General features: G+C 44.2%; 1 protein-coding gene across 1 annotated transcript in view; it reads left to right on the top strand.

Annotated features, from left to right (window-relative positions):
* Positions 1 to 12,500, top strand: part of LOC143295295 (inactive tyrosine-protein kinase transmembrane receptor ROR1-like) — a 210,547-nt gene that overhangs the window by 46,967 nt on the left and 151,080 nt on the right. The window contains exon 2 of the mRNA XM_076606916.1: positions 1,362 to 1,399. Coding sequence (XP_076463031.1) covers positions 1,362 to 1,399 — 38 coding nt within the window. The remainder of the gene's footprint in view (positions 1 to 1,361; positions 1,400 to 12,500) is intronic.

The following is a 12,500-nucleotide window of genomic DNA, read 5'->3' as shown; positions in this document are numbered from 1 at the left end:
ACAGCCGCCACGCTGTCTCATTGTTCTGAGAGTTTTTTTTAACGGTTTCTGAGGTGAGGTGGGGAAGAGGTGTGGAGGTATGGTGTTTAGATGAGAGAGAAGAAAAAAAAAGGTGGAGGTGGGGGTAAGAGAGTTGGAGGTGGATGTGATGAATGCCGATGTCACTGACCCGATTCTCCCTGTCATTCTGTCGGTCTGTCTCTCTCTCGCTCTATCTACAAGAACAGTAATTTCTCATTCACTTACTCTCACGCTGATGTATCAACTACATTTGAATAAATCTCTCTCTCTCTCTCTCCCTCGCACACACTCTCTCTTCATTCCCCCTTGAAACAAATCAGACAAGTCCAAGTTCTTTCTTGTCCTGAGCATACGAAAAAGGAAAGCCAGCTGATAAGCTGAAACGTTTCTCGTGCTGCACGTGGAAATCGTACGATCGATGAAAGTGGACAGTTTTTTTGTTAGGTTTCTGGTGTGTTTTTGTTTGTTTTTGTTCCTTCGTTATTGTTTTTCCATTCGGCATGTGGAATTTGATCACGATGTTATGCTGCCCGCTGCATGTATGATTCATATGGGAAGTGTCTTTGCATTTTTCATCCCCTCTCTCTAGTCCTGTGTGTGTGTGTGTGTGTGTGTGTGTGCCGCTGTCTCTGTCTCTCTGTCTCGGTCGGTTGGTCTCACACACACACACACACACACACACACACACACACACACACTCACTCTCTCTCTCTCTCTCTCTCTCTCTCTCTCTCTCTCTCTCTCTCTCTCTGTGCACCATCAACATGGACTGGCTTCGCGAACAAAGATTTATACGAAAGGAGTTGTCCGCGTCTGCTGCATGTTTGCTGATGGTTGTCGAGGCTATTGCCTGCTGCGTTTTATTACTTCCTTGTTTTGTAATTAGTTTGAAGTGTTTCAATCTTCGACCAGTCTTTGTCATGTCTTGGATTGCGTCGAACTCGACTTGGGGCTGGGAGATATTGTGGTTTGATAGGCGAACCCATGGATGCTCCGGTCATTTCCATTTGGATGGAAAAAAGATGTGTTTTTTGTATTGTATAGCATTGAATTGTTTTGTATTGTTTTGCATTGTATTGTATTGTGTTTTATATTGTATTGTATTGTATTGAGGACAGTGCTGGATACTATCGTTCAGAACTGCCGATGGAATACTTCGCAAAAAACCTGTCGTTTTCTGTTGTTGTTGTTGTTTAAAATTGCACAATTTTCTTGTGTTGCAGTGTATATTCAAGTTGTATTGCATCGTATTTTATTGCATCATAGTCTGTTGTGATCTAACAAAAGAAAAAGAAAAAAAAGACTCGAACTGATTTGGTTCTGTATTTTCTCTGTTGCAGGACGAACATACTGGATTCCAGTGGCAGCGATGTCACGGGTGAGTTCGTCCTTTTGCCTGTCTATGTGTCTGTTTGTGCCGTTGTATATGTGTGTTCATTTATGTATGTCTTATCTCTTTTTGTGTCCGTCTGTTGTCTGTTTCTCTCTCTCTTTGTCTCACACACACACACACACACACACACACACACACACACACACACACACACACACACACACACACACACACACACACACACACACACACACACACACACACACACGGACACCAGCTCCACCACCTCTTGTCTCCAGAGAGCTGCCTTGTTTATGGCTCTGTTGTGTTTTTGAAGTCTCATTAACGGAGAAGAAACCAGTCCGAAAAAAAATGAAATTTCGTTCCCAGCGAGCCATCCAAGCAAGGTCGTTTGTCTTTCAACTGTTTAAGCGATGCTCGTCTTTTTTCGCTCCCAGAAACTGATCGATTTTCTCTGTCACGGAGGTGGTAAAGAGGACGACCAAGTCAAGTTCACCTCGTCTTTGCTGTCAGAGAGAGAATTATTACCGCGGTAATTAATTGAATTTGCCCGTCGAACGTTCGTTTCGGAAAATGTTCCTTTAAACATTTAAAGTCTTTACAAACGTCAGAAGTTCAGTAAGTTCGATTGTGATATTTCTTAGATTTTTGGGGGGTGGGGTGGGGTTGGTGGGTTGGGGTAGAATCGAGATAGAGAGTTCGTTCGTTCGTTCGTTCTTTAGTTTAACGTCTTTTCACTGTAAGTGGTATTAGACGAAGTGAGTGTGTGTGTGTGTGTGTGTGTGTGTGTGTGTGTGTGTGTGTGTGTGATAACAAACGACTCCATATCAGGTAGGACCAATCATTATGCAGTTTAACAGCAATTCAGCAGCCGACTGCGTGTGACATAAACAGTTATTATGTGCGCTAAAGTATAATCTGTACCCTTTGCTATGTGAGAGATTTTTTTCCCAAGTTTGTAAAGCAATACATATTTTTATGGGAGGTACTTACCCGTCTGCTTATGAACTATTTTTGTATGTTAACGTGCACTGATTTGTAATATGGAAAGAGCGCTTATTCCTCTGAAACGTTATGACGGATTGGAACTGTTTTTATATCAGTGTTGTTCTTATTTCCACCGAATGAGATGTTATGTAAACTACGCTATACGTTTGACAATAATGAGCAATTACCCAGTGCCAGTGAGACGAGGATTAAAGCAGCCAATTATATTCTGCGGCTTTTTTACCCCTACAGATTTCTAGCAGAGCGAACTCTATTCAGTATCTGATGTGTGAATATAGTTTTCCTACACTAATTATTCCCCCCCCCCCCTCTCTCTCTCTCTCTCTCTCTCTAGATAGATAGATATAGATGGATGCATGCATGCATTGATTGATTGATTGAATAGATGGAAACTTGATAGCTCCCACCTTCCCTCTCACATTTCATACGGTTCCGTGATGAAGTGTGCTGTTTTGTTGGGGGAAGCCCTCCTTATGAGAACCGACCGATCAGAGAGAGAGAGAGAGAGGCAGAAAACAATCCTGTTCAGCCTAGCAACAACGGGAAACCTTGTTCCTGCTGCCAGTCAGTCTGCAGACCTGCAGCAGTATCAAACCACTCCACTCCAGCAGGACATTGGTGGCACTCCACAAGCACACAGAAGTCTGCCGATGCCACTTGCCGTTCCCCTCCATGGCCAAACATTTGCATATAATTGCTGCTTTGGGGAGTGAAGGCAGACACCGCCGCCCCGGATCACCGGAAGGAAGAATGGCCTGGAATGGGGGTGGGGTGGGTGGGGTTGGGTTGGGTTGGGTTGGGTTGGGTGGGGAGGATGGGGGGGGGGATGGGTGCGTGGCATGCTGAAGACTTCAGCAGCGCCTTTGATAAATGGACTTCCGAGAGTGATGCCTGCTTTGGTCCCTGTGTCCATTTAACAATACAGCCAACACCCGCTTCTGTGCATAACCGGTGTCGGGTGTGATTTTTACAACCCCTGACAAAATGATCCACCTATCGCCAAACTATGGTGTTTTTTGTTTATTTGTTTGCTTTTTGTTGTTGTGTTTTTTTCACGTTCATATCAGTTAGAAATGGTATGCTTACATGCTTGTAGAACTGCCCAGTCGTTATAAATATACATGTTTTTATCAAAAGAACCCCCCCCCTCCCCCGAAATTCAATTGGCATTCAAAGGTTCGTATAAAGAGAGTAAACAGTGTCAGGTGTCAGGATTTATAGTTTCGCAGAAACTACGTGGGAATTCAAGAATCTACAAATTCTCAGATAAATCATTTCTTGACACAATTTTCAACAAATGATTAAGAAACGAGGAAGCTTTTTATTAGAATATTACTTTAATCTGCCTGCCATAGTCTGTATGGCAGACGAGTAATGAATAGCTTGCCAATGTTTCAACATGTGACGATGTGTGATGCTTTGTCTGCATTTTGTATTGAATTTGGAGACTGACGTGATTACATGGTGCAGGTGGGGTGTTAACTAAGGTCCTCTCCACATCCCCTCCTTCTCCTCTTTTAGGGATGGTTAACTCTTTGGGTGTTGAAGAACGTAATGTACGGTCGAAGGGTTAACTCCTTCAGCTGCAACTGGGTGTTGACGTGCTGTTGTAGGAAACTTTTTTTCTTCTTCTTATTTAACTCTGTGAAGAGTCATTCGGACACCACACTGAAAAACTGTTCACCAGATTCCTCCAGGTCTGTCACTTGTGTGTCAAAGCCTGAGTCTCTGCAAATGGTATCCCTGTCCATTCTGCAGTACTGTCAGTCCATTTTCTTTTCTTTTATATATATATATATATGTCTTCCCTTCTGTCTCCGTCCATGAACAGCCCTTTGGAGGTTTGATTTAGCAAAGACATTGGATCATGTCACGAGGCCCTTCCAACGCAGTTTTCCATTCATAACTCACGTCAGCAGGTCTTCATATGATCCAGTGTGCGGCTGGCAACTCAAACTTATCACTGCTCTTTGGCCATAGGTGACTTGACGCCTCAGTTCATGTGTGTCACTGCCGCAGTGCCATGGTCAATACGTCTTTAACACTATTCTTTTCACCAAGAAAGGTTATGTCAAACATATCAACTGTTCTTCTTCGTGATCTCAGCCTCTCTGTCTCTGCCTGCCTCCCCATCCCCTTCTCTCTCTCTCTCTCTCAACTGGCCTAAAAAAATATATAAAACAAAACAAAACAATAAGAACAACAAAATGACTGAACAGAAAAAGCACAAAAGAAAATCCACCAGCCTCAAGCGCGTTTTACTCAACAGCCCATCGAGTGTCTTGTGACTCATTTTGGTGCAGAGGGCCACCAGCACAAATGGTGTTTGGGAACATGCAGAGTGGCGTGCCCTTTTGTCACACACACACACACACACACACACACACAGCGTCTCACTCACAACGCCTGGGTCTGGCCAGTACCACTGGAGTGTGTGACCCCACTACGTCACCGCACGACGCACAGCGGTGTGCAAATGACTGCACGCACGTCATGCCAGCTTCGCGTTACCGCTCGCCAACAATGATCTGTGTGTGTATGTGTGTGTGTGTGTGTGTGTGTGTGTGTGTGTGGAGGGTGGAGTGTGTGTGAGTGTGTGTGTGTGTGTGTGTTGTGTGTGTGTGAGTGAGTGTGTTAGTGCGTGTGACTTTGTGTATGCGCGTGTGTGAGAATGTGTGTGTGTCTGTGTGAGTGTGTGTGAGTGAGTGTGTTAGTGTGTGTGACTTTGTGTATTCGCGTGTGTGAGAATGTGTGTGTGTGTGTGTGTATGTGTGTGTGTGTGATACTCTGCCACCAAGGCTAACATAGCCCCTTAGCCTGTTTTTGTTTTGGTGCTATGGTCTAGTTCCTCACTTACCTTACAAAGAAAAGTTTAAGTCTCTGTGTGTTAACTCTTACTATGTCGGAGAATAACGAGAATCGGGTTGCCTCACTGCATTTTCCACTGGTGTGTCTGGGACAGACGATATGCGGGACCCTCTTTTTTGTAATACGTAGGATGTGTCTATTTCACACAAAAAATCCGAACCAATCAAGCAAACAAAACGTGAAGTTGGATAACATATCAAAACGGGGAACAGCAAAAAGAAGGAGATACTCTTGCACACACACACACACACACACACACACACACACACACTATAACTACATGGGAAAGTAAACTAAATATAGACAAACGAATAAATAAATAAATGAACAAGCACGAATGAGTCCGCGAATAGAAAAAAAAAAGAATGATATATTGCATAAAATATTGTGAAATAAACAAACAAAAGGTACAAGATACTCAAAGATTGGTTATCATACAACTACATATAAAATAAGGTATACCTACCTCTAAAGTTATATTACTTTAGAACTGTTATAGCCGGCACATTTTTTATCGATGTCTGCGAACCTGATCGTCATTTAGATACAGGTTTGTTTTGCTTTTCAGTAATAACCTTCATCGAAGATTAAGGTTTCACAAGAGACCCCAGGAGAAAGAAAAAACTAATACGAGTAATTTCCCTATTGTTTGCTCTTTCTTCTGTTTCTCCTGTTTCTTCTTCTTCATCACCGAAAGGAAAACTAATGATACAGAAGCAGGGGGGAGGCTAAAATACAGAAGTGAGAGAGGAAAGTCAAAACCTCCTCCGGTTGCCCACGTCCTCGCCAACCTGCGCAGGCGCAGAACAGACAGTGGCATGTCAGGAAACCCTTTCTTCCGACAATATTGCGCTACATCCTTCTGTCCCTTTGACCCCGGGCGCGTGCTCACGTGCAACTCAATATGCACAGCACGTGCAAATAGTGGCAGCCCAACATCTCTCTCCCTCACCTTCTCTCTCTCTCTCTCTCTCCCTCTCTCTCTCTCTCTCTCCTTCACAAGGAAAACATGTTGTCTCCATTGGCTGTTTGCGAAGCACCTTCCGCTGTAGGGAAGCCCCCCGAGTGTTGTAGTGGTGTCTCTCAGCACGTGGCGCGAGTTGAGGTGTAAGCCTTCCTGCAATGTGTCTCACCATTCTTCTCTTTCGGCGGTTTTTTTGTTTGTTTTTTTGTTTCTTTTTTTCTTTTGTTTGCTATTGTTGTTTTTCTTTTCCGCTGTCTGTATGTCTGTTTCCCTCTCTTTCTTTATTCCTTTCCCCTGTGTTTGTGTGTGTGTGTGTGTGTGTGTGTGTGTGTGTGTGTGTGTGTGTGTGTGTGTGTGTGTGTGTGTGTGTGTGCATCTCTTACTCTACATCTTTGTCAGTTTGTCTGTCCGACACTGTCTCTCTCTGATATAAGTTTTAATGTCTGTTTCTCTGTCTGTTTATAATTATGTCTGTCTCTCCTCTCTTTCTTTCTCATTTACTTTCTCTTCTTCCCATCTTTTCCTTTCCTGTCTCCCTCCCTCACCCCCCCCCCCCCCCCCCCCCTCACCCACCCAGAGTACCCCTCTCTTAATTTCTCTCTTCCTTCGCACTCTAGAGTGTGCCAGACTACCTTTCTCGGTCTGTCAGTCACTCTGTTTCTCTCTCTGTTTGTCTCTCTCTGTCTCTCTCTCTGTCTCTCTCTCTGTCTCTCTCTCTCTCTGTCTCTGTCTATATCTATCTGTGTATAATTATCTCTCTCACTCCGTCCCTCTCTCTCTCTCTTTCGGTGGATGGCTTTTAACTGCATGCCGCACACACGGTGATGATTAATTCATCACATTCCTGAAGTCATGATAAATAAATGAACACCGATCTAAACCTTACCCGTCTTTTATCGAAACCCATGCGCTAACCTTGTTTCGAACTTTTAAATACTAGCGTAGAACTTGAATAAAACGAATTGAAAATATTAAAAAAAACAAAAAATTCAAATCCCAAAGCGAGTTGCACTAAACTTTCTCTCATTTTGCGAGGTGAGAAATTTAACACTGTCGCCCTTCTAGTGCTTTGCCTTTCTTTCTTTTATTTTTCTTTCTCTCTTTCTTTCTTGGTTTGACTCCTTTCTGTCTGTTCGTTCCATGTCTTGCCTCTGTGTTTCTTTCATGCATGAATTCTCTCGTTCATCCTTGCTTTCTTTTATACCGTTTTCTTCCTTTCACTCCTTTTCTTCTCCTTTCTTTCTTTATTTTTTAACCCACTCATTGTGTTTTCTTTCTTTCATTCTGCTTTTTCTTATCGTTTCTTTCTACCCCATTTTCTTCTTTGCTTTCCCTTTTCTCGTCTTTTCTTTCAATTTTTCATGAATTCTTTCTTTCCTTCTTTCTCTAATCCTTTCATTCTTTGCTGTATATGTTTATTTTTGTTGTTGTTTTGTTTGTGTGTGTGTGGGTTTTTTTTTTATGAAATAATTGTCTTCACTCCATCAGCGCGGTTGATGTTGGCGGGCCAGTCTGCTGGGAGCCTGTTGGGTGGTATGGTTTTGCTGTTCTCATTACTTATTTAACGTCAGCATCGCTCTCTGAGCCTGGCTTTCACCCTCGTTCAAGAACTCTCCATGCCCCCCACGTCATTTTCCAGCATTACAAAGGTGTGGGCCCTGTTTAAGAGCGGGGGTGGGTGGGGGATGGGGGGCGGGGGGGGGGGGGGTAGGTCGGTGTTTTGGCGTCATCAGAGCAAAATGTGAACAACAACAACAACAAAAAGAAACAAAGATGTGGATTTGGGGAGAAGGTTGTTTGTGTTTGCATTTGTTTGTGATGTGGTGGGGGGTGTGTGTGTGTGATGCCAAAGAGGAGGCAAGACATGAGCAGGAGAGAATGTATGTGGGCAGTTGGTGAATTCTATGTTGAATAGTTTTTATGTCTCGGGGTTTGGGTTTTTTTGTTTTGTTTTTGTTTGTTTTTTTGTTTGTTTGTTTTTTTGGGGTTTTTTGAGTGTTGCTAGGAATAACTTTGGAATTTCCGGGGGAAAAATGGATGCACACAATACACAGGACAGTTAGTTGTATTTTGTTTATACGAAAGATGTATTTGTGTTGTTTAGAATAACTTGAATTGTCTCCATTTTTTTTAGGATGGATGTGCGTAATGCATAATACATATACTTACTTTTTTGTTCATCGGTTTTAATTATATCTGCTTGTTGCGAGTTTTAGCCCGCAAGAGAGTAAGGATGGTACATACTTTCTTGTTCATGGGTTATAGTTTGTTCAGCCAGTGATAGTGTTTATACGTACACCCACTCTATGTTATCATTAGATCACGAAACCATGTGTGCTTTTCATTCCGCTGGAGGAGAAAACGTGCAAAAGATTGAGTTCTCTGGCCAGTTACTTTACAACACCATAACCAAACAACACGAACCCCAAAACTGTCCTTGTAGCCAACACGAAACAGTTGTAACTCGTCATTTCCTCTGTAGTCTATCGGTGTGTACATTTCTGCGATGAAAAAAAAAAGTGGAGCTGTCATTTCCCCTATCAAAAACCCGAAAATGGAAATGCTGAAGACACACCTCATTGTTAGCTATATAGGGCACTTTGCGGGTCTTTAACCGACAACTGCGGTGACGACCTCGTCAAACGCGCACCGAGCACCCCCGCCAGGAGACCTGCAGCAGCAGGAGGGCAGGGCGCTGCCGTTGTTGTGCACTCGCCGACGTCGGGGCGGCGAGGGGCGATGACGGAGTGGGCGCTTAATTGGCGCTGTCAGCACCAGGCCGCCAGCCGGTGCGGACCGCCCGTGCACGCCACGACAATCCAATCACGGCCACGGCCCTCGTTCGTAACGCTCGGGTGACAACAGTTAACAGTGGGAGAGGTGGACCTCACTGTATGTTTATCATAATAATAATAGTAGTAGTAATAATAATGATAATGATAATATGCCTCGTAGGCCTTCTCCATCCAGGATTCCATCCACTCCTATCCCACGAGCAACGAAACCTTCACCCACAACCAAGATCCAAGCACCGAACAACATGACCTTATCAAGCGCGCAAGCCAAACAAACGGTAGTTGAACTCAAAGACTGTCGTAGCATAGACCTTCACAAATCGCCCGTTTCTCTTTATTGCTTCCTGGTGTTCAACATGAGAGATCTGAAAGCCAGACCTCAAAAAGAAGTAATACCATCGCGTTGTACCCCTCCCTCATTCCTCCTCCCCGATCTGCACCCAAGAGTCAGAACGAACGTTGCTGTCATCACATGGCCATCTCGAATGCAGGTCTCTGATGTTCTATGGGTGACAGGAAAAACGAAACTAACAATAGATAAAATGAAGATGAAAACCAAAGCAAACAGTAATGAAAGACAAGAAGGAGGGAGGGGGTGGGGACGAATCCGAGAAACAAAACGAATCCACCAAACAATACAAAGTGTCGATCCTGGGAAATTGTTGTAGAAAAGCCCACCTTGAAAGTAAAACAAACACACTTGCAGACAGCCAAAAAGAAAAGAAAAAAGGTATATATATATATATATATATATATATATATATATATATATATATATATATGTGTGTGTGTGTGTGTGTGTGTGTGTGTGTGTGTGTGTGTGTGTGTGTGTGGCGCTGCACTGTGGCGACGCGCTCTCCCAGCGGAGAGCAGCCCGAATTTCAGAGACATTTTGTGACAAAAGGTAACACAACACAACACAACACAACACTACACTACACTACACTACACTACACTACACAATACAGCATCCAGATAAATAAACAAATGAACCAGAACAGGAATATCGCATTGTAACATCAGGTGCGAAGAAAAAACACTATCAGTGCTCAGGGAACTGCTCATCTCTGCTCTTTGATTCCTGCACTGAGCCTGTAGAACCGTCAAAAGAAGACGGACCACAGACATTGTTTGGAAAAGGATAAGCATCTCCGCTGTTAGAATTTAGGGTCAACTGAGGGGGACTTTTTTTTTCCTCCTGTGACTATCTATTTAAGAAATGTTGTTTTATTCATTCCTGTACTATTTGGTATTTTGCTCTCAAAGCCTGACCTGCGCGTTGGGTATATGCGTATCTCAGGCCTCCCTCTTTCTGTCTCTGTCAATTTCTCTGTCCGTCTCTGTATCTGTCTGTCTGTCTGTCTGTCTCTCACTGTGTCTCTGTCTCTCTGTCGCTCTCTCTCTGGCTCTGTCTGTCAGTCTGTCTCTCTCTCTCTTTCTGGCTCTGTCTCTGTCTCTGTCTCTCTGTCTCTAGCTCTGTCTGTCTGTCTCTCTTTCTGTGTGTGTGTGTGTGTGTGTCTGTCTCTCTCTCTTCCTGTCTCTGGCACTGTCTCTCTCTCTGTCTCTCTCTCTCTCTTCCTCCCCCGCCCCCACTCCCACACATTTTCTTTTAACTATTGGTAGCAAATCGGCGCTTGCAAATATTGTCTAGTTGGTGGTGGAAAAGATAACCCCACGAAATCCACTCAAACTTATCAGCATAATGATACTTACACAGACCACAGCCGCTGCTTGCATACGTGTAACATCAAAGACGTCATGATGGGTTAGGAGTTGTTAACTCTACATGTTGTGTTTTGTTGTTTTGTCTCTCATTCTCTGTCTGTCTGTCTGTCTGTCTGTCTGTCTGTCTGTCTCTCTCTCTCTCTCTCTTCCCTCTCGCTTGTTCGCTCGCTCTCTGTGTCTTTTTCTGTATACATATATATATATATATATATATATATATATATATATATCCTCCATTCTTTGTCTCTTTCTGTCTCTGTCTCTTTTTCCTCTTTCTCTTTTTCCCTCTTTAACTGTCTCTCAGTCTGTCTGTCTCTCTGTTTGTCTATACTCATCTCCCTCCTCCCTCTCACACACAAAGACATTATCTCTCTTTCTCTCTGTCTCTCTGTCTCTCTCTCTATCTCTTTCTCATACACACAAAATTTCTGTCTCTGTCCTGCATTCCCTCTCTCTCTCCTTTCCCCACCTCTCTCTCTCTCTCCCTTCCTCATCTACTTCTCTCTCTCACTCTTTCTCTCTCTCTCTGATACACACAAAATTCCCCGTCTCTGTCCCTCATTCCCTGTCTCTCTCTCTCTTTGTCCCTTCCCCATCTCTCTCTCTCTCTCTCTCTCATCCCCATCTCTCTCTCTCTCTTTCTTATCTCTCTCTCTCTCTTTCCCATCTCTCTCTCTCTCTCTCTCCCTCTCTCCCTCTCCCTCTCTCACTCACTCACTCCGAGTGCCGACGCCGCCAACGGGCAAACACAACCGACTGCGGCAAATCCGGCCCCTGTGGTGTTCTGAAGGGAGGATCAAAGGAGGGAGCGCGCGCGCCGCCGCGTGCTGAGCCCTCGGTGTTTTCCTTACACTGACAGCGTTTACCTTGGTCGTCCTGCAATCCTCACGGTCTTCGGCTTTCGGTTGTAGTGTCTTCTTTCCGTCCGTCTTTCTTTCTTTTTTAAATCTGCTTTCTTTTCTTTTCTTGTTCTTCTTTCTTGTTCTTTTCCTCCTCCTCTTCTTCTTCCTCCTCTTTCTTCCTCCTCCTCAGTCCTCTTCCTCCTGCTCCCTTCCTCTTCTTCTGCTGGTGCTCTTTCTTGTTGTTCTCATCCTCTTCGTCTTCTTCCTCCTCCTCCTTCTCTTCCTTCTCCTGTTTTTCCTCTTCCTCCTCTTCCTCTTCCTCCTCTCCTCTTCCTTCTCCTCTTTCTTCCTCCTCCTCTTCCTCCTCCTCCTCTTTCACTTACTCCTCCTCCTCCTCCTCTTCCTCTTCCTCCTCCTCATTCTCTTCTTCTTCTTCTCCTTCTGCTGGTGTTCCTTCTTGTTCTTCTCCCCCTCTTATTCTTCCTCCTTTTTCTCCACTTCCTCCTTATCCTTCTCTTCCTCCTCCCTTCTTCTTCTGGTGCTCCTTGTTCTTCTCTTCTTCTTCCTCCTCTTCCTCTTGTCTGTCTGAGTGTGTATGTGTGTGCGCTTGAAATCTGATTGAATGACACAGGAAACGAATGATGAGCGCTCAGTGGCAGCCGTCAGTCGGCTCTACCCAGGTAGGCAGCCTGTGGTGCAAATGACCCCGTGTATGTAAAGCGCTTAGAACTTGGTCTCCGACCGAGGATAGGCGCTATATAAGTATCCACATCAATCAGTCAATCAGTCTTCCTCCTCTTCCCCCTCATTCCTTCTTCTTCTGCTGCTGGTGCTCCTCCTTATTTTTGTACTTCACACCTTTCTTCGTCTCCTTTTCTTCTTGCTCCATTTCCGGGTTATTTTGGGTGTTTCTTGACCAACCT

The sequence above is a fragment of the Babylonia areolata genome, chromosome 20 (genome assembly GCF_041734735.1).
Source record: "Babylonia areolata isolate BAREFJ2019XMU chromosome 20, ASM4173473v1, whole genome shotgun sequence".
In the NCBI taxonomy this organism is placed as follows: Eukaryota; Metazoa; Mollusca; class Gastropoda; order Neogastropoda; family Buccinidae; genus Babylonia; species Babylonia areolata.
This window is presented reverse-complemented; position numbering and strand designations above follow the sequence as displayed.